At 37.6% G+C, this 22998-nt stretch overlaps 1 protein-coding gene across 10 annotated transcripts in view; it reads right to left on the minus strand.

Annotated features, from left to right (window-relative positions):
* UBR5 (ubiquitin protein ligase E3 component n-recognin 5) overlaps window positions 1-22998 on the minus strand; it is a 159573-nt gene that overhangs the window by 68514 nt on the left and 68061 nt on the right. For 7 of the 10 annotated variants that reach the window (XM_034966443.3, XM_008975199.5, XM_034966440.3 and 4 more), the window contains exons 9-14: window positions 20787-20998; window positions 7528-7644; window positions 7335-7445; window positions 5982-6136; window positions 4787-4904; window positions 1554-1738 (exon numbers count right to left, since the gene is read on the minus strand). In XM_034966443.3, coding sequence (XP_034822334.1) covers window positions 1554-1738; window positions 4787-4904; window positions 5982-6136; window positions 7335-7445; window positions 7528-7644; window positions 20787-20998 — 898 coding nt within the window. The remainder of the gene's footprint in view (window positions 1-1553; window positions 1739-4786; window positions 4905-5981; window positions 6137-7334; window positions 7446-7527; window positions 7645-20786; window positions 20999-22998) is intronic. The other 3 variants (XM_034966445.3, XM_034966444.3, XM_055116813.2) reach the window with 1 other exon arrangement.

A 22998-nucleotide genomic window follows, 5' to 3' on the forward strand; every position in this document is an offset into this window, starting at 1 on the left:
AGCCCTCAGAAATAATGCCACATATCTATAACCATCTGATCTTTGACAAACCTGAGAAAAACAAGCAATGGGGAAAGGATTCCCTATTTAATAAATGGTGCTGGGAAAACTGGCTAGCCATATGTAGAAAGCTGAAACTGGATCCCTTCCTTACACCTTATACAAAAATTAATTCAAGATGGATTAAAGACTTAAACGTTAGACCTAAAACCATAAAAACCCTAGAAGAAAACCTAGGCAATACCATTCAGGACATAGGCATGGGCAAGGACTTCATGTCTAAAACACCAAAAGCAATGGCAACAAAAGCCAAAATTGACAAATGGGATCTAATTAAACTCAAGAGCTTCTGCACAGCAAAAGAAACTACCATCAGAGTGAACAGGCAACCTACAAAATGGGACAAAATTTTTGCAACCTACTCATCTGACAAAGGGCTAATATCCAGAATCTACAATGAACTTAAACAAATTTACAAGAAAAAAACAACCAACCCCATCAAAAAGTGGGCAAAGGATATGAACAGACACTTCTCAAAAGAAGACATTTATGCAGCCAAAAGACACATGAAAAAATGCTCATCATCACTGGCCACCAGAGAAATGCAAATCAAAACCACAATGAGATACTATCTCACACCAGTTAGAATGGCAATCATTAAAAAGTCAGGAAACAACAGGTGCTGGAGAGGATGTGGAGAAATAGGAACACTTTTACACTGTTGCTGGGACTGTAAACTAGTTCAACCATTGTGGAAGTCAGTGTGGCGATTCCTCAGGGATCTAGAATTAGAAATACCATTTGACCCAGCCATCCCATTACTGGGTATATACCCAAAGGACTATAAATCATGCTGCTATAAAGACATATGCACACGTATGTTTACTGCGGCACTACTGACAATAGCAAAGACTTGGAACCAACCCAAATGTCCAACAATGATAGACTGGATTAAGAAAATGTGGCACATATACACCATGGAATCCTATGCAGCCATAAAAAATGATGAGTTCATGTCCTTTGTAGGGACATGGATGAAATTGGAAATCATCATTCTCAGTAAACTATCGCAAGGACAAAAAACCAAACACCGCATATTCTCACTCATAGATGGGAACTGAACAATGAGAACACATGGACAGAGGAAGGGGAACATCACACTCTGGGGACTGTTGTGGGGTGGGGGGAGGGGGAGGGATAGCATTAGGAGATATACCTAATGCTAAATGACGAGTTAATGGGTGCAGCACACCAGCATGGCACATGTATACATATGTAACTAACCTGCACATTGTGCACATGTACCCTACAACTTAAAGTATAATAATAATAAATTAATTAATTAATTAATAATATATATATATATATTAGCAAAGTTACAAACAGTAAAACTTAGCACTTCCTTTCAAATTTCCTGGGAACCTTAACAAGACCCTATCATGTTAGGAGTTTACAACTTCACACCTCTAAGTCTTCCTTGATTATTCCCATTCATATGCAGAGCAAACAAGGAACTGGTGTCAAAGCACGATTAGTTAAGCTATAGTACTTACTTAGCTTCAGTAGTTTTGCTAGCTTTTTCCATGTTTTTCAAGCTTTCAGGAGATCTAAGTTGAAATCTACAGCTGTCATTCATATTCCAAACTGACTCCATTAAGACACCAACTTTAGGAATCCCAGCACTAATTGAAAATGCAACTGCTCCAGCATGATAAAGAGGATTATTTCTCAAGCATACCTAGCAAACAAAAGAAAACCACCATCAAGATGACATAACTTTAAAAATATATGTAATATTTATTTCAAATGGATGAAATACAATATATGAAACTACTGGGCTTCCTAGGTTTCCCAGTATAATCTTACCCAATCAATAAGGCTGAAAAAGCACCACCTTAAAGGTCTTCATTAAGAAAATTTGTTTCTAGGCCAGGCGTGGTGGCTCACGCCTGTTATCCCAGCACTTTGGGGGGCCAAGGCAGGTGGATCATGAGTCAGGAGTTCAAGACCAGCCTGGCCAAGATGGTGAAACCCCCGTCTCTATTAAAAATACAAAAATTAGCTGGGCATGGTGGCATGCGCCTGTTATCCCAGCTACTTGGGTGGCTGAGGCAGAGAATTGCTTAAACCTGGGAGGTGGAGGTTGCAGTGAGCCGAGATCATGCCACTGCACTCCAGCCTGGGCAACAGAGTGAGACTCCATCTCAAAAAAAAGAAAAAGAGAAGAAAATTTGTTTCTAATATTAAGGAAAAGGAATAATTTCAACATGTTTGCTAAAAATTTAGCATTAATTTTAAATTTTCATGCAGCAAATATCCCATCCATTCTGCTACAAACAAACAAACAAACAAAAAACAGAGCAGAAACAGCAGAGAAGAAACTAAAAGGCATTATAATTTAAAAAGTAAAATGTGAAAAAAAAATTACACTTCTTGTCTGTTTCCTACAATCTGAAATAACTTTTTCCCTTAATTCATGATAGGCTCTATAACTTTAGTCTATAGATGTTTCTTTATCCCAGAAGACTACTGTTTCCTGCTAGCCAGAAGGTTCCATGAATAATTTTTCTTTTAAATTAAAAAAGAATATGTAGACATTAGTGTCTGAAGTTTAACTGGGTTTAGGAGTAAATAACTTACAGAGAAAAAAAAAAAAAACAACTCTGTCAGGGGACTAACCTCAGATCATGCTCCGAAAACCAATGGCCTTCAAGACAGCACTGTTAAACATACCAACAGTATCTCCATCTTAGATAGGAACATTTTTTCTGGAGATATCTTTTATTTCTCCAATATCCCAATCTTACTATGTGGTAGATGACCAGAGGTACATACGAAGATCATGATTTTTTGTGGCTTATAATTAAATGTAAGAAACAAAAGAAGATGGTGGTACATTTGAAAAGTGCAGGAACTGGAAACATTGGCTTAGAGGTACAGTTCTACCAAAGAATAGTTGTGTATCATTAACTATAACTCCGTGGCATAAAATGAATAGTTCTTAAGATGATCTATAAATACAGATGCAGCTGAATAAGTGACCAACAGTTCTTTTCAATGTTAAGACATGAATATTTTACTTGTTCTGCAGCTGTAACTGCCCTCAGCCTCCAGTATTCTACAGGTTTAAAACACAACCTTGGTTATATACCAAGGTATTTTCATATGCTATCTTTCGGCAATTTAGTGTCAAGCTTTTTTATTTAAAGCTTTTCTCCAATATTTTTTCTGCTCTCCCTGTCTACAGTAATGCCATATTACCTGCTGATACGGCAGCTGCTGCAACATCCTGCTAGTACATGAGTGCAATTGAAAAAGAATGTCCAGAACATCAGAAATCAGTATTTAAACTAAATAGGCAAAGAAGGGATCCTACAAAGGAGGGAAGGAGGGGCAAAGAGAGGAGCAGGGGGAAAAAGAGAGCATACCCTGTCCAAAGAAACTAATATAAATAATGAAGGCCGATCAATAATGTTCAAAATAGTGGGTAAACGCTGAAAATTTTCTGGTTCGAAGACCAATAGGCAGAAGAACATGAGGAAGACCAAGAAAAAAGGTGTCATGAAGAAAAAGAATAGGTACATTTTACTACCTTGTAATGAAAAAAAAAAAAAATACCTGCATTTAAAGTGCTAGATGAAGAAATTAACACCACATTCTATAATAAAAAAACTACCATTTTGTCTAAGTTTTAAGGATTAAGTTTTTAAACATTCATAACAGCATTTGCTGTAATGAATACAAGCATTAAGTTTTACCCAGAAGATAAACCTCAACCAGAATGTAATAAACTAGAAGTTCTCAGACTCATTTGATCTCAAGACCTTTTTCCTTTTTTCACTATTAAGTATTACCGCATATCCCAAAAACCTTATGTTTATATGGGTCATATCTAGTTTTAATAATTAGTAAATTAAAACTGAGTAAATCGAGTGTATTAGTAATTGAAATTGAGAAAGTTTTAAATATTTAATAGTGATAAAACCCCACATTCATATAAACAATTTTTATGGAAAATAGATTTTCAAAAAAATAGTGGCGAGAAAAGTAACATCATTTACATTTTAGCAAATCTCTTAATGTCAGACTTAATAAAAGACAGCTGTATTCTCATGTCTGCTTCTGCATTCAATCTGTTGATACCTTCTTCTGACAAAGCTAATTCAGCTAATAGGAAGCTAATTCAGCCTGACACAAATATGTAATAGAAAAATGAAGGAAATTTTCAGAGTCCCTGAAAGGGTTGAGGAGAAGGCAGGGGTCTCTGGACCACACTTAGAGAACCACTGAGATATTAAGAATATCAGCTTCCAGAAAATAGTACCCGTAGAAGCCTAAAACCATCTCAGAGTCAAAAACCAGAAAGTGGTAGAAATGGGGATTTGCCAAAGCCCCCTGCCTCATGCTGACAACATCCTCATAGAGCAGTATCTTTCAAACAGGTTAGTCATATGAATCACCCGGGATGTTTGTTAAACACAATGATGCCTGGCCCTACCACCAAACAAACTTAAACATTTCAGGCAAGGGGTTCCAGACTCTGCATTTTAAAAGTAGCAAGTGATTCTTAAAGCCAGGGAACCTTGCCCCATAGGGAAACCTACTAATACTGAACCACAATCTATACAGTATTACTCTACTGAATGAAGGAAGAATGACATGACACATACACGTTACTGGAAACCAATTCTTCAAATGATGCTCATCTGTAAAACTGCTTACAAGGGAAGAAAGTGATTCTGAAGAGAAATGAGGTCCCTTAAGACAGGCTAAATCCATCACTTACCTGGGTACCAACAGTGATGTTCGGCATTGAAGAAATACCAGCACTGGATTTAGGCTTTTTATTTTTTGCTCTAGCTTTCTCTAACATTTTCTTCCTTTGACTAAAAGGAACTACACCCCTGAAAACAAAAAACATAAATTGGTCAAATAAGCAGTAAAACAGCCCACTAAATAAATCTGAAATTACACATATTATCAGTTAAGCATTTCTGGCATTTCTCCAGTATTTTCGCCTCAGAAAACTATTAATGTGTACAATTTCATCTTAATTATAATTTGTGCATTAGATTAATAACTGGATCTACTTTTATTAAACCTTTATAATTAAATTTTATGGGAAATTCATCAATTGCTTTTTTTTTTTTTTTTTTGAGACAGGGCCTTTCTCTGCTGCCCAGGCTACAGTGCAGGTGGCTGATCTCAGCTCACTGCACTCTCTACCTCCTGGACTCAAGAGATCCTCCTGCCTCAGCCTCCCAAGTAGCTGAGACTACAAGGCACCCACCACCACACCCAGTTACTTCTTGTATTTTCTGTAGAGACTAGGTCTCACTGTATTGCCCAGGCTGTTCTCGAACTCCCAGGCTCAAGCAATCCTCTGGCCTTGGCCTCCGAAAGTGCTGGGCCTCCGAAAGCCACTGTGCCTGGGCCTAATTGACATATTTTCTTCCAAATAATTATACTTCATTAGGAAACTCCCCTATATATTGTTTCCAAAATGCAATTTTGCTGTTAACTCCTTAAAACACAACAAAGAAAAAATGTAAGGTCACCTTCTAACAGTAAAGCTATAATTAAATAAGGTAGAGAATATTCGTACAATGAAATGAAAAAAATACTCTATAACCTATACTTTCAATTATGTAAAAGCAAAGTACATGTTTATGTAGAGGAAAAAAAGATTTAAAATACCCCAAATGTTAACTGTAGTTATCTCTGGGTTGCAGGATTCTAAATGACTTTTGTTTCTACTTTATACTTTCATAAAACTTATTAATTATATTCACTAAGTATGTATTTTTATAAATTTAACTGTTAAAGTTTTTAAAAATGTTACTTTGTTCCAAAGTGAAATTTCCCTTCCATAAGGCATAATCTTTTAATTGATCTTCTCATGTTGGTATTCCACTACTCAAAGCATCTTTCTATACATACACAAGCATTCACCGATAAATTCCTCCTCCCTATAGACTCACCACCAATATAAACTGTTTTCCAGCTGAGCGCAGGTGTAAAGGGCACAGCAATGTAAAGAAACTATCCGCTCTCCTTGAAGTTCAGAGTAAGTCTGAGCAGTGTGCTCTAATTTAGAAGCCACAGAACTTAAAGTTTCATCCACCCATGTAGCAACCTAAAGAATAAAATATTAGAACTTTAAATAAAATCAAGCCATCTTTTCAAAAGGATTGTGGTAAAAACTAGGGCAAGGCATATATACTTTAAAGACTGGAGTTCTAAAATGTTTTGAGTTAAATGCTATAAAAATAAGTAATTCAGAGAGGTTCTTAGTAAGACTAGAAACTAAAATACTTTTTTCACACAAATCAAAATAGCAGTTATTCAAATGAATGTCTAAGGCCATCTTTAAGGTCAGAAGTAAACATTTGCTCTACTAATTTTTAAAAGAATTTAGTGACTTTAGGCCAGGTGTCATGCCTGTAATCCCAGCACTTTGGGAGGCCAAGGAGGGAGAATCACTTGGCGCCAGGAGTTTGAGACTAGCCTGAGCAACACAGTAAGACTCTGCCTCTACAAAAAAGTTTTAAAAATCAGCTGGGCACAGTGGTGTGTGCCTACAGTACTAGCTACTTGGAAGGCTTGAGTTCAAGGCTGCAGTGAGCTACGACCACTGCACTTGAGCTTGGGCAACAAAGCAAGACCCTGTCTCAAAAAAACAAAACAAAACAATTTAGTGACTTTAAAGCCAAACCGATAATTTGAGACATAATATCCATACTTTGTCAATCTGTATTTTCTAGCTTCTCAACATCTTTTCTTAGCAATTTTCTTGAATATTTTTGCCTTTCCTTAAACCAGAAAGCTTTTTTTTTTTTTTTTTTTTTGAGACGGAGTCTCGCACTGTCACCTGGGCTGCAGTGCAGTGGTACGATCTCAGCTCACTGCAACCTCCACCTCCCAGGTTCAAGCAATTCTCCTGCCTCAGCCTCCTGAGGAGCTGGTATTACAGGCGCCTGCCACCACACCCAGCTAATTTTTTTGTATTTTTAGTAGAGATGGGGTTTTGTATTTTTAGTAGAGATGGGTTGGCTAGGCTGGTCTCGACACCTGACCTCATGATCCACCCACCTCAGCCTCCCAAAGTGCTGGGATTACGGGCGTGAGCCACCAGGCCCAGCCACAGAAAGCTATTTTTAAAGTTACAGTATAAACTAGCCAACAAAAATATACATTAGATTACTAAGGCTTGAGACACTTTGTATTTATGTTAACATAGATCAAAAATGAAAAGATGGAAAAGGAGCAAAAAAAGAAAAAAAGAAAACAAGAATTAAAGCATGAAATGTTAATCAATGCAAAGTGTTTCATACCTTGTTATTTTCTGTAGCTACAGTTGCTCTTATGCTATTTGCAGACAGGAGGACTATCTTTTCATTGGTTAACCCCAAAAATGTTGCTCGTGGATGATGTAATGAAGGATTCTTTGAAAGCATAAAAAAAAATTACTATTTTATATGTTGATATGTAGAGCTATTCAATGCAAGATTTCATAAAATAAAATACCTGGGCATTTCTGTAAGGCTCAGATTCACTCCATTTCCACTGATAAAGTTCTCCTTTACTGCTGACAGCCAGAAGTTCAGAATACAAAGCCCCAATACAGATGAATTTTGTTCCATCCTATAAAGTAAAATACAATACTATAAATATAAAAATTGCCAAATCTACGGATTTGAACACTGTCACTTTAATCACTTCATCAGATCTAGATTAATTATGTAAACACATAAACCACAACTATACAAAGTCTTTAGCACAGCCTACAAGGTATCCAATTAAGGTGGCCCTGGCTCCCTCCATTAACTCACTCACCTCCATTCACACTGGCCTTCTTCCTGTCACAGTGGTCTTCTTCCTACCCTCGGACCACTGTCCTTGCTGTTCCCTCTGTCTGTGTTACTCTTTCTCAGGTGACACTCCCTCAAGAGACTGTCTCTGATGACACTATGTACAGAACCACCACTCTCACATTAGTTCCTTACACTGCTTTCTTTTTAATCCACAGCACTTCACAACTTGACATATTTATTTGTTTATACACTATCTCACTCAAGTATAAGCTTTGTCTTATTCACCACTGTAACTTAAGAACTTAGCGTACAAGTAGGTGCTCAATCAATGTGCTGAATGAGTGAAGGGAAAAAAAGAAAAACAGAATAAGGAGCTGAAACAGAGAAAAACAATGTCAAATCAAAAGATTCTTTCCCTGTAAGCTCTTTCAAGCTATGGAAACAAGTGCCCATATTTAAGGTAATCATTCATTCACTTTTATGTTGACATACATGCAATGATTTGGAATGCAATTAAATTATAAAAAGCTTGGCTAATAAATGTAAATAAATAATTTTCTTTAACATAAAACCAATGATCAGAGCCACAAAGCTACCTAGAAATCTCACAGCAAAAATTGCCAGTAACGGATTTTAGGTTGCAAAAATGCTATTGGTCTATACACAGTACTTCTCCATTTTCTTTGGGATTCTGGCTCCAGGGTATGATAAACAAATGGTGTCTTTCTGGTTTTTCTGTCAAAATTCAATTTTATTTGGTCAGATGGTAACGTTATAGTGCTCAGCTAAAACTTGTAAAGTCTACAAGATTTATTAATATAACACAATAACAACAGGTTATGCCTTAGTGTTGTACAGAAATGATACTAATTTTAATCGTCTATTTTACCTGTACCAGTCAACCCTATTTTCCTATTTTCAAGTCACTTTTATTGGGGGATGGAAAAGAGACCAAATTTGGAATTCTCCAAGTTAGCAATTCTTCCCTTACCTTTACCATGGATGTCTACAAACCATTACTGACTTTCTCCATAGAAACTGCATCAAATTTTACCTTTCTACTTCATATTCTCTTCTCAATCCTATGGTTAAGAATTAACTATAATGGAATCAGACTAAGTGAGTCCCCAACCTAGATCCAACACTTACTAAGTATGTGACTTCAGGTAAACTATACAATTTCTCTGAAACCATTTCTTCATTTCTAAAATGGGTATTAAGGTAATGCAAATCATGGTAAGGGAGAGGGGAGTGCAGGGTAAAAACCAAACGGAGTAACATATATAGCTGACCCTTGAACAATATGGGTTTGAACTGTTAGGGTCTGCTTATAGTTCTCTTCAGCCTCTGCCATCCTTGAGACAGCAAAAGCAACTCCTCCTCTTCTAATTCTTCCTTCCCCTCCTCAGCCTATTCAACATGAAGATAATGAGAATAAAGACCTTAATGGTAATCCGCTTCCACTTAATGAATACTAAATATATGTTCTTTTCCTTATGATTTTCTTAATAACATTTTCTCTAATTTACTTTATTGTATAAATACAGTATATACTACATATAACATACAAAATATGTTGTTAATCAACTTTATGTTGTTGCTAAGGCTCCCAGTGAACAGGAGGCTATAGTAAGTTTTGGGGGAGTCAAAGTTATGTGGATTTTCAACTGCATGAGGAGTGGGTGCCCCTAACCCCTTCACAGTTCAGGGGTCAGCTGGATAAAGTACATAGCACAGAGCTCAGTGCAAAAAGCACTCAATTAAATTCGACTATGACTAATCTCCTCCCCTGACTTCATCTCTGACTCACCCAGAAAATGATAGCTCTAAGGCAGGGGCTTCCTCAATATTCCTAGCTCTAGATTTGCTTAATGAAAGCACCATTCTCACCTCCTCCCTTCTCCCCATCTCAGAGAAAGAAGGGTTTTCCTCCCCTCCTATTTAAAGATAACCCACAGACACACTGGATGCAACTCCTTCCCATATCCCCCAACAACCATCCAAACAAATCTCTCCTTCAGTCCTAACATGGTAAAGTGAATTACTGCCTGGCATATGTTTCACCTTACCAGTTTTCAGTGATGGACACGACATTTTTTCCAACTGCCAAATCAATGCTCAATGTATGTAATCAATCCATCTTCTCTTTAAACTCTTCAAATGATTTGCCTCTGTTCATTATCTGTTCTGCAACCCATCCTTCTCTCCCTAATTCATAGGTCACCATTCTCTACTGGTCTTCCACCTACCTTCCATCTCCCTGGCACTACCATGCATGGTCTTCCCTCCATCTCCCTGGTACTACCATGCACTCCCTGCCACTGATTCTGTCTTTCTCCCTGTATTCAAATTGTGCTTCACCTTCAGCCTCAGTGACTTCATCTACCAGAGCATCATGCTTTTAAATGTGTAAATCTCATATCTCCAGACTTACCTACAGCTGTCTTAAAAAGCACAATGACATCCCTAAAATGAATCCGCCATCTCCTGCAAAGCTGTGCCTTCCCTGTAGTTCCTATCTCTATGAATGACATCACCACCCACCTGGTAATGGGAGACACGACAATCGAATTGACTGATGAGAGAAAAGGAAGAGATGAGGCGTGCTCCCAGGTTCCCATCTCTAAACTGATCTCAAATTCCTCTCAGATTCTTCTCTTTCTCTCTCCCCATACCCCTGCTTTGGTTGAGATCCTCACAATTTCCTTGAACAACTGTAGCATTCTCATAACCGACTTTTGATTTTTCCTGTTGCTTTCTCCCATCATGCCAGTAATGTTCACCTCCTTAAAACGAATCAAATACAACAAAGCAAAACCCCACCAATCACATCAAGTCACTTCTCAGACTCTGTTGACTTCTTAATTGCTGCAAAACAATATCCTAACTTCTTGCTTGGCAAACTGTCTAGTCATCTCCATCCCACCTCTTCTCCTACTCCCCACCACAAAGCAGCAATTCTGAATTTTTCATGGTTCCTCAAACACATCATGACCTTTTGTGACTCTGGGCCCATGCCCAGATACGTTTGGAATACCTTTGTGCCTTGGTCAATGCCCACCTCACCTTAAAAATGCTGCTTAAATGCTATCTCCTCTGCGATGCCTTTGCCAGATCTCTCAGGTGGTATTGGTCATTTACCACTCAGAACCCCTATAGCACTTTACTCATACTTTCAGCCTAGCACTGATCACATTATGATCACATTACATTCTATGTAAATGTTTGTGTTCCCCACTGAATTCCTTGTAGAAAGGCCAATATCATACTCATGACTATATTACCATATGCCAGCTTGGTATATGGCACAAAGCAGGAACACACTGACCAACTGTTGAATGAACAAATGAATCTTAACTCCAGCTTCTTTGGGTAAATGCCTTACTAGAGCAGTACAATCCTGAACAAACCAAGCAAAAGCATGGTGCATGAGGCCCTCTCAGAACTGACTTGCCTTTATCTTTCAGAGATAGGGCAATGTCCCCCACGGTGATAAGGCCTGGATGAGCCAATTAAACCCCTACAGGCCCTGAAAACCCACTATGGACAAATGAAGATGAATAGCACAACTATGAACCCACAGGAAGAGGACAAAAAAATCACCTACTACTTCTTGCCTGCTTCAGATTTATCTGTATTAAAGAAATTTACTGTATGTAAATACAAAACAATCAAATACATATACAAGGACAGTATTTTAGCTCACTCATTTCATAAGTCATAGAAAACAATGTTTTTATTGTTTTTATGAAGTACGAATTGCTGCTTCTAAGCAAGCTGACATCTGCTCAATCCAACTAGAGAAAGTGGCTATGCATGTTTCCTTAAAGAGCAGTAGTTTGTAGCTCTATTTTTCAACAAAAAGAAGTTGAATCAGTAAATCTGCAACTGTCCAACATAAATGGGTCATAAATTTAACTAGAAATCCTTCCTCAAAGGGGGAAGGAAAACTGTTAAAAATATGAGACATGAAATAGTGGCCAAAGCTTTAAAAAACACTTGGCCCAGCAACACCAACTCTATTAACTGGCCACACCTATGTTTACTAATTCATATTGTGAAAAAGTTGGCATCTCTATTCCTGAATTTTGCCCCACAAAACTTGGTTTTCACATTTTTTCTACTATGAGCAAACACTGGTTTTATCATTAGGTAGCAGCTCCAACTCCTGTCACTAAATACAATATACTGCACATCATGATTGGAATGATGGCAACTACAAGATACACTGCAATTTGGCCAACTGTGTCCATTCACACTTCATCTCTCTCTGCCTATCCACTTTTCCATATGCTTTTTCTGCCGAGTTTCTTTTCCTTTTTATGATCATTTTTCATTTTGTTCTTACTTCATATTAAATTACATTTGTGACACATCTAGTTAATCCTGGAAGTTTCCAGATGTCAATAAAAACAAAACAAAGACCTTCCCCAGCCAACTTCCACTTTTAGAATCCTCTGTCTTCATTTTCCTCAGTGTTGGAAGCACAATGAAGGTGAAGCAATATAACCCACAAGTCTGATCAGCTGGTTCCAACAGGGAGGTTGCTCCAAAGAGCTTAAACAAGGGGTCAAATGAAATGGATCCATTTCCTCTCAACACCATTCAAAGAAACAGAGTAACATACAACTCTACAATATAAAGGGCTGGTGGGAATAATTCTACTTATTGTTTCCTCTAGACTAGATAGAAATAGATCCAGAACAGTAAGGAATATTAATGTTTTTTAGCGGGGAAACAGAACCTCACTCTGTCGGCCAGGCTGGAGTGCAGCAGCACGATCTTGGCTCACTGCAACCTCCGCCTCCTGCGTTCCAGCGATTCTCCCACCTCAGCCTCCCACGTAGCTGGGACTACAGGTGCACGCTACCGCACCTGGCTAATTTTTGTATTTTTAGTAGAGACGAGGTTTCACCATGTTGGCCAGACTGGTCTCAAACTCCTGACCTCAAGTGATCCGTCTGCCTTGGCCTCCCAAAGTGCTGGGATTGCAGGCATGAGCCACCAAGCCCTGCCAGTTAATGTTAATTAACAGTACCGAGTCAGGCGCCGTGGCTCACGCCTGTAATCCCAGCACTTTGGGAGGCCAAGGCAGGCAGATCATGAGGTCAGGAGATCGAGACCATCCTGGCTAACACGGTGAAACCCCGTCTCTACCAAAAATACAAAAGACTTAGCCGGGCATGGTGGCAGGCGCCTGCAGTCCCAGCCACTCGGGAGGCTGAAGCAGGAGAATGGCATGAACCCAGGAGGCAGAGCTTGCAAGGAGCCGAGATCGTGCCACTGCACTCCAGCCTGGGCAACAGAGCAAAACTCCCTCTCACCAAAAAAAATAAAATAAATAAATAAATTAAATAAATTAAATAAATAAAAAGTATCTGCACTCTCATATTCATTGTGGTAGTATTTATAATAGGTATTATATGGAAAAAGCTTAAGTGTCCTTCATGGACAAATGGATAAAGAAAACACACACACACAGACACAACAGAAAAAAAGGATAATTATTCAGCTTAAAAAAGGAGATCTTGCCATTTGCCACAACATGGATAGACCTAGAGGACATTATGCTAAGAGAAATAAGATAGACACAGGGAAAAAACATATTGTGTGATCTCACTTATATGTGAAGTCTTTTTTTTTTAAAGGTCAAATATACAAAGGTAGAGAATAAAGCAGTGGTTACCATGGGCTGACAAGCAGTGTGGGGGTGTGAGGGAGGGAAAATGGGGTTATAGGATACACAGCAGACATGCAGGATGCAAATCTAGAGCTGCAATTGTTATGTCATGAGGATTACAGTTAATAAAATGGTATCATATTATGGATTTTTGTTAAGTAGATTTTAGCTGCTCTTGTCACAAAATAGTAACTGTGAGATGATAGATGTGTTAATCTATTATAGTAACAATATAAATACATGTATCCTATAACCTGTTGTAAACTTCAAACATACACAATAAAATTTATTTATTTAGTTAGTTTTTTGAGACAAGAGTCTTGCTCTGTCGCCCAGGCTGTAGTGTAGTGGTGTCATCTTGGCACACTGCAACCACCGTCCCCCAAGTTCAAGTGATTCTTGTGCCTCAGCCTCCCAAGTAGCTGGGATTACAGGCATGTGCCACCATGCCCAGCTAGTTTTTGTATTTTTAGTAGAGACGGGGTTTCACCACTTTGGCCAGATTGGTCTCGAACTCCTGACTTCAGGTGATCCACCAGCCTTGGCCTCCCAAAGTGCTAGGATTACAGGCGTGAGCCACCGCGCCTGGCCCAAGTGCAGATATGCATGATTTCATCTCCTCTGGGTACGTACATAATAGGGATTGCTGGGTCCTATGGTGGCTCTATTTTTAACTTCTTTAGGAACTTCCATACTGCTTTCCATAATAGCTATACCAATCTAGTTCCCAACAGCATACAAGGGTTCTCTTTTCTCTGCATCACTGTCAACATGTGCTATCTCGTCTTTTTGATAACAACCATCCTAATGGGTGTGAGATGGTATCTCACAGTGGTTTTAATTTGCATTTCCCTGACAATTACTGACGTTAAGCACCTTTTCAAATATCTGTTAGCCATTTTTATGTCTTCTTTGAAGAAACGTCTTATAAGGTCCTTACCCGGTTTTTAATCAGGTTATTTTTCTGCTACTGACTTCAAGTGTTCTTTATAAATTTTGAATGTTAACTCCTTATGACATGCATGGTTTGCAAATATTTTTTCACAGTCTATAGAGTGCCTTTTTATTTTGTTGACTGTTTTCTTTACTATACACAAAGGCTTTTTGTTTCATGTAGCTCCATTTACTTATTCTTCCTTTTGAAGTTTGAGTTTTTGGTGTGAAATCCAAAAAAAATCACTGCCATGAGCAATGTCAAGGAGCTTTCCTTATATTTTCTTATAGTTTTTAAGGTTTCATATTTCACATTTAGGTCTTTTGTCTATTTTGAGTCGATCTTTATGTATTGTCTAAGATAGGAATCCAATTTTACATGTGAAAATCCAGTTTTCCCAGTACCACTTATTGAAGAAACTATCTTTTCCCCACTGGTGCCCTTGTCAAAAATTAGTTAATAATATATGTTTGGATTTATTTCTGGGCTCTCTATTCTGTTCCATTGGTCTATGTTTCTGTTTTTACGCCAGCACCATATGGTTTTGATTGCTTATAGCTTTGTAATACTATTTTAAACCAAGAAGTATGGTGCTTCCAATTTTCCCATTATTGCTTTCACTATTTGGGGTATTTTATGGTTCTTTACAAATTTTAGGATTGCCTTTTTATTTCTGTGAAGAATGCCACTGGAATTCTGATAGAGATTATGTATAAATCTGTACATTACTTTGAGCAGTATAAGTTTAAAAATACTAATTCTTCCCATCCATGAAGCTCCCTAGACTCAAGAGATCCTCTCGCCTCAGCCTCCCAAAGTGCTGAGATTATAAGCATGAGCCACAGCACCTAGCCAAGATTATTTTCTTAATTTCTTTTCCAGCTAGGCTGTTATTTGTGTATAGGAATACTACTGATTTTTGTATGTTGACCTCGTAGCCTGCAACTTTAATGAATTTATTAGTTCTAACAGGTTTTCTTGTGAAATTTTGGAGGGGGTTCTACATATAAGATCATGTCATCTGCAAATACAGATAATTGTACTTCTTCCTTTCCAATCTGGATGTCTTTTATTTATTTTTCTTGTTTGATGTTCATTAGTGCTTCCAGTACTATGCTGAATGGAATTGGCAAGAGTAGGCATCCCTGCCTTGCATTAAATATTATTGGAAAAGCTCTGAGTTGCTCCCTGTTGATTGTTAGCTATGGGTTTTTTCATATATGGCTTCTATTATATGCAGGAGCTTTCCTTCCACAGCTAAACTGTTAAAGAGTTTTTATCAAGAAAGAATGCTCAACTTCTTCAAATGCTTTTTCTGCATCAATCAAGGTGTTCATGTGATTTTCAGGTTTCATACTGCTAACATGATCTATCACATTGATTAATATGTATATATAAAGTCAGCCTCATATGCCAGGAATAAATTCCACCTGGTCGTGATGTATATCTTTTTGATATGTGTTGAATTCAGTTTCCTGAATTTTTTTTGGAGGATTTCTGCATCAATGTTCAAAGATATTATTAGCCTATGGTTTTCTTTTCCTCTGGCGTCTTTGTCTGGCTTAGGCCTTGTAAAATGTGTTTGGTTTAGATTCTTGTTGGAAGTAGGTTGGTATAAACACATATATAATTACAATTTACATGCAGACATTCAGCAACATATTATGAAATTTCTAATCTAGAAAAAATAAATTGCAAAAATGACTGAGAAGAGAAAATGGAGCCATGTTATAGAACCACCTAATTAAAAGATTACCTCTTCTCACCAAAGTAAATGAATTATCAAAGCTATTCCAGAAATACAAAATGTAACGAGCAGTCATACAAGCCAGAAAAACAGTAAAAAACAGTAGGTGCACAGATGGTTAGATGGAAAGGTGGATGGACGGAAGGATGGAAAGAATGGCTAGAGAAGGGTGAGTAAAGGGAGCGGGAAAAAGGAGTCGGCGGGGAGTATGGGAGGAGAGAGGAAGGAAGAGAGGGAGGGGAAGCAAGAAAGGATAGATTTTAGGGAGTAGGGATAGCATAATAAGAAAGTTGATGTTTTGGGGTAAAAACCTTCAGAAACCAGTATCAACTTGGCTAGTTTGACTGTGAACATCATAACCTTGAACTTAGAGCACAGACTTAGGCACTCCCTCCCCTTCTCACTTTGGTACATATAGGCTGCCCTTAATTTCCTATTACACTAAATTATTACTATAATAAAATGTTTTCATAACTTGAATTCATTCTAGTCTAGTCAGATAAAGGGGGCATGCATGATCTGTATCTTTTTGGTCTGTGTCCAATTTACTACTAACAGAGAACCTGGCACATAACACACAAGTGCCACATAAACGTACTTGGAAATACCCAACTGGGCTCTCTCACCCTCCCATGACCTGCAGGAACTGCCTGTTCTCCCTTCCTGGGACAGGACCATGCTTCTCCTTGCTCTTTGCACTTTACATAAACTAACTTATTTAATTCTCATAACAAACTCATAATGTAAAAAGTATTACTATATCTATCTATATGAGAAAACCAAGGCAGAGAGAAGTTAAAGAACTTGATCAAGATCACACAACTAGACAGTGGTAGGATTAGGATTGGAAATCCAGCAGTTTGACTTCAGAGTCCACACTCTTTGTAATTATTCTGTGCAGCCTCCTGTGATTTCCCAATGCCTCCTGTGCTATTGTGTAGCTATTACGTATGTATGTATGGAAACCTATTATGGTACTTATTCAAATAGATTAACATTATTTTTCTTCTTCCTATAAAATCTCTCACCCTAACATCTAACAAAAGGCCTAACACATGGCACATATTTAATCAAGGTTTCTAAAGTAATAATGACTGAATGACCCTTACTTCTGTCTTTATGGAACTTTCAAGATGCCTATAATTTTCAATTATGCTTTTATATTAGTTTTGACATTTAATTCAAGAATAATTTTGGGAAATATGTGTATTTTACAGTCACCTCAAATATTTTCAATTCAATACTATTACCACAAAACCTTAAAGAAAAGAGAACATCCTATCATTAAAATAATTTTATTGGCTTACAAAAGGGTAAAACTGCCAGGCACGGTGGTCACGCCTGTAATCTCAGCACTTTGGGAGGCCGAGGAGGGTGGATCACCTGAGGTCAGGAGTTCAAGACCAGCCTGGCCAACATGGTGAAACCCATCTCTACTAAAAATATAAAAAATTAGCTGGATGTGGTGGCAGGTGCCTGTAATCCCAGCTACTCAGGAGGCTGAGGCAGGAGAATTGCTTGAACACAGGAGGCAGAGGTTGCAATGAGCCGAGATCACACCACTATACTCCAACCTGGGCAACAAGAGCGAAACTCCATCACAAAAAACAAAAAAAAAAGGTAAAATTTTAAAGAACTGGTTGTTCCTCTAAATGGATGCTGGGAAAGTAGGTACTAATCCAGTTCCTTTACCAACAGAATTAAGCTCGTACCCTAACAAAAGACAAAATGAAAATTACTATGGACACTAACAACCATACTTAATATTTAAGAGTATTGTATTAGGTCATTTCTGAAATTAAACTAGGATGCATATTTTGATTGCCCCCACTCCTAAAAAAGCTACTCCTTCCCGTATAAAAAAAAAACTTCATTGCTACATCTGCCATTTACAAGACATTTGAAATAAGCAAAGACATGAAGTTTCCTTCTCCATAAAAATGAATGGATCAGAGGCAAGCCAATTCCAAGTTTACTATTGTGTACAAAATTGAGACTATCCTTTAGCAGCCTGGTATGTCAAGAACGTAGAAATAACACTTTCAGTCAAAATAATGCAAGTTACCAAGATTTTTTTAAAAAAGCAAACCCCAATCAAGATTATAAGGAAAGTCACATTTTAAGAATATTACTTTGGATGACTAATCACCACCTGTCTCCTGCACTAAACCTCACAAGTTTCATAAGACAGGCTCAATATCCGATCTTGTGATTAATATAGCCCCCATAAGTAGCAAGGTACTAGGCAATTAGCAGCAATGTCTGTGGCACGGAGGAGATAAAATGATAGATGCATGCTCTGCAATTGCTCTGGTTTTCCAGTGTTAGCCTTAGCATGACATTCAAACTGTCTTGAGTTAGGAATTCCTAATGGACCCCTCATTAGACAAGCCCCTACTCTTGGCAGACCACTCTCATCTGGTGCTGGTACCTCTTCTCACCAATGGTAAATACCAAGTGCATCCTGACACCCTATCTCCCTGCATTCTCCACCTACCTCTCTATTCCCTATCAAGCCTTCCCCCAAAACCTTCTGCTCCTCAGGAATCACTACCCCTAACTAATTTTGAGAAACCAATATAAGTCTCACATATTACCAGTTTCTTCACATGGTATTTATCCTGCGCCCCTGTATAATACTTTGTTTTCCTAAAGTTACATAAAAACAAGGTCTTCTTTCCCTTTAATAGCTCTCTACATTCTCTTGTAGCATTCAGCCCTGCAAACAAGCACCTAATGGTATTTACTGATCACTATGATAATGCTTAACAGTTTAATTAAAGGCTTAAGCTGTTTTCTTTCCCAGAATTCAAGTATGAATTTCTAGATTTCCATCATGTGCTAGTAAAAAGTGTTTTTTCGATGTTGCTATTTTAAATTTGGTATTTAATGGAAAAAAGAATATAGGTAGGATATACTTTGTTTCACATACCGCTCTTCTTCCATTCACTCGGTGGCTAAACAAACCAAGGAATAATGCACTAAAAGTCTATACAGTGCCAAGATTTCATGATGCACTTACAACTGTCTCTAAAAACAAGGTATACTTAAAAACATATCTATCATATTTTTAGCCAGGCCAACAACGGCTAGCTAAATCTAACAGAGGGTATAATGGCTAGGCTTGCTAAACTTGCACTATTCAGAAATACTTTCATTAATCAAAAATAATGCATGACAAACCTAGATTAATAATACGTGATGGCCCTATTAAAACATAATTCAAGAGTCTCTTTTACTTCCTGCAAATATGAAATAGACACAACTCTAACATGATCCAGACAAGAGAAATAGGAAACGGTAATTGATGTACAAAAAGAAAAAAAAAGTAAAAGCCCAATGGTTTAAATCAGTCCCTACCATATGAAGTAAAAGTAGAACTTGGGACATTTCTAGTTTTAGGGAAATAAGTAAAAGAATGCAATTCAGGGAAAGTTTGGCAGTTGCCAAAGAAAACAGAATAACCTTTTGCCTCCAAAGAGACTGATTAAAATTCATGTTCCTTCTTGCATTCAAGCTTGCCACATGAGCTGAATGCAGAGGAAAATAAATGAACTACAACAAGACTCACAGTAACTATGGAAACGTAAATTTGGAAAGTTAAATAATATTCCCCTTCAATATCCCGGATTCAAGTTCTAAATCAAAGAAAGAAAAGAAATCCATATCAGGCTCTCTTTATCTGCTAGTAGGGCCCCAAAGTTCCCATCTTCTTTTAGTTTATTTCTGCTTTAGAAAATTTCCTACCCAAATGGTTCTGGAAATAAGAAGAAACAGTAAAAAACAAGTAAAACAGTAAAAAAAACAAGTAAAAAACAAGTAAAAAACAGTAAAAAACAAGCAGTAAAAAACAAGCGAAAAACATGGGTTCCAATAGGAGCCTCTGAAGATGAACTATCAATTACATACATACCATCAACAGGATACATCAACTCTGTTTCACTTAATGGCAGTGATGGATTTTTAAAGATTCAAATCAATTACCAAATCCTAGATGCTTTCTAGAATCCAGTCATTGCACTATTCCTCAGGATACAGAGCATAACTCCCCTAGCCCATTCCTGTTCAGTCAGCTTTGTCTCCCATAGCATTCACCGCAAAGAATCTGTCAGAACTCACTGCCATTAAATGGCATAGTTAACTCATCAAAGGAACACAGATCCCTAATCTTGTCATGATATACATGCCGTATCAATGACCAAAAACATGCCCTGCAGAAACTGGTGTCCACCTGACTTTAGAAATTTGACAAAACAAATTTCTACCAAGGAATGTAACACCACTTATTGGAGTAATTATTACCAGAAAAGAAGTACTGGAATAGCATGCTGATGTGTTATCTAGAACTACCATCCTAATTTCTCTGATTTACTTTATCAAGTAGTAAGATACGTTGCACCACTGAATACATCTCACTGAGATGACTCATGGAGTGCCGAATAAAGATATATTCTATTTATATTTTAAAACAAAACAAAAATATTGTTTTATATATTTGTGTTTTTCCTTGAGTGATAGTACAAAAACCAGAATAAATAAAATGGAAACCTTAGAGGGAGGGGTCGTCAGGGATCCATTTAAATGGAAGCGGTGTGAATTTTTTCCAAATACCTTATCAGGCCACCACTGCAAATCTTCTCCTAGAGATACTGGACTTTGAACAGGTGTATTCTTCTTATCCAAGTTTGGCTCTCCTTCCTTGCTGGTAGAACCCCTTTCATTATCAAATGAGGCTCCATCAAGCCACCTTCGTTCACGTAAACGTAAAACGGATTCACGTTCACGCAACAGCTCAGAGTCTCTCTCTAAGGGAAGAAGGAGAACTGGTATGCAATTGGGTCACACCAGTGGGATAAAAGTAAGCCACTCTCTAGTAAAGACCCTTCAGGATGCAACTAACAGCAGTTTATCTACTCATAAAAATTTATGTAAATGTATATCTAATAAGGCTGACATGCAACATTCAAAACATCAACCCTTTCAAGTGAATGTATAAAAATTATAATTAGTATTTTAAAAAATTAGAGGCAGACTTTTGTATATTTCAACTACATGGTTTTAGAGTGGAACTGCTTTATTCTGAAGTATATTTGGTTCTTTTTTAAAGAATTTTAAATTGTTGGCTTTCATTAGAAATGCTTACTATAAATTCAATTTACATATCAGAAAATATACACTCCTCGTTTGTCTACTGGTGGGTTTAAAAAGCACATAAATTTAGAACTTCGACATGTTACGCATATAAGCAAACTCGAAAAATGCACACATAGAAAAAACCCTAAAAAGGGTAAACTATGAATCCATTAATATAAGCTAATTATAAAGTTTTTAAAAATCCAAGCCCTTGTTTAGAGTAATTTTTATAGGATGAATTTTTATGAATAAGTCTTAAATTTTACTGAGGAACCAGACAGGCTTTTTTAAAAAATAATCTTTATAAAATGATTTCCTTACCAAAATGCTTCCCATGGCTATTGGCCTACAAACTATTAAAGCCAGTTTTTCTGAAGTTGCTCATACATTACTTTTTAAACAACATAATCCAAATAAACTCTCTAAGACTAGGATAAATAAGGATTAGAAACAATAATTAAACTGAACTATACAAAACTACCATATATAGGTCAAAAGTGGTCAAGTATTAGCTATTCCATATGGTTCGAACTAAAAGTAATGCCTACATAGGATGAACATAGGAAAAGAGACATTTGGCCAGGTATGGTGGCTGACACCTGTAAGCCCAGCACTTTGGGAGGCCGAGGTGGGTGGGTCACTTGAGGTCAGGAGTTCAAGACCAGCCTGACCAAGATGGTGAAACCCTGTCTCTACTAAAAATACAAAATTAGCCTGGTGTGGTGGCGAATGCCTGTAATCTCAGCTACTTGGGAGACTGAGGCAGGAGAATCACTTGAACCGGGAAGGCAGAGATTGCAGTGACCCAAGATCACACCATTGCACTCCAGCCTGAGCAACAAGAGCGAAACTCCATCTCAAAAAAAAAGGGGGGTGGGGTGGGCAGGGGGGAGCACATGGGAAGAGACATTTAAAGGAGTTATTTATGTTAGATATGGAATATTTGAAAATATATTACTTGACACATTTAAGGCAGTAAAGTATGCATTTATTTTTAAATTCATAACGCTATTACATAGTGCATTCAACATATTAAAAGATCACCACAGATCTGTTATTTTAAAACTTTATTCCTAAGTACTAAAAGTATATGCAGCAAGCTCTTAATATAACATGGCACACTGTCCAGTTTAAAGATCAGTAAATACAGCCAATTTCTGTTATCTGAATCAAGTAGTTTTACATTCTGGAAAGTAAAAATATTGACAATTATAATGTAAACAAGCTATACACAAACATATACAGAGAAAGGCAGGATTAATTATTTCAAAATCTTTCTAACCTCTACCATGTACTGTTAACTTTTAAGGATTTCAAACTTTTTTTTTTTTTTTTTTTGAGACGGAGTCTCGCTTTGTCTCCCAGGCTGGAGTGCAGTGGTACCACCTCAGCTCACTGCAAGCTCTTCCTCCCGGGTTCATGCCATTCTCCTGCCTCAGCCTCCCGAGCAGCTGGGACTACAGGCGCCTGCCACCATGCTTGGCTAATTGTTTTTGTATTTTTTTTTAGCAGAGATGGGGTTTCACTGTGTTAGCCAGAATGGTCTCAATCTCCTGACCTCGTGATCCACCCACCTTGGCCTCCCAAAGTACTGGGATTACAGGTGTGAGCCACTGCACCCGGCCTCAAACTTTTGAAAATAGCATTTTAGGCTGGGCTCAGTGACTCATGCCTGTAATCACAAAACTTT

The sequence above is a fragment of the Pan paniscus genome, chromosome 7 (assembly GCF_029289425.2).
Source record: "Pan paniscus chromosome 7, NHGRI_mPanPan1-v2.0_pri, whole genome shotgun sequence".
Classification (NCBI taxonomy): Eukaryota; Metazoa; Chordata; class Mammalia; order Primates; family Hominidae; genus Pan; species Pan paniscus.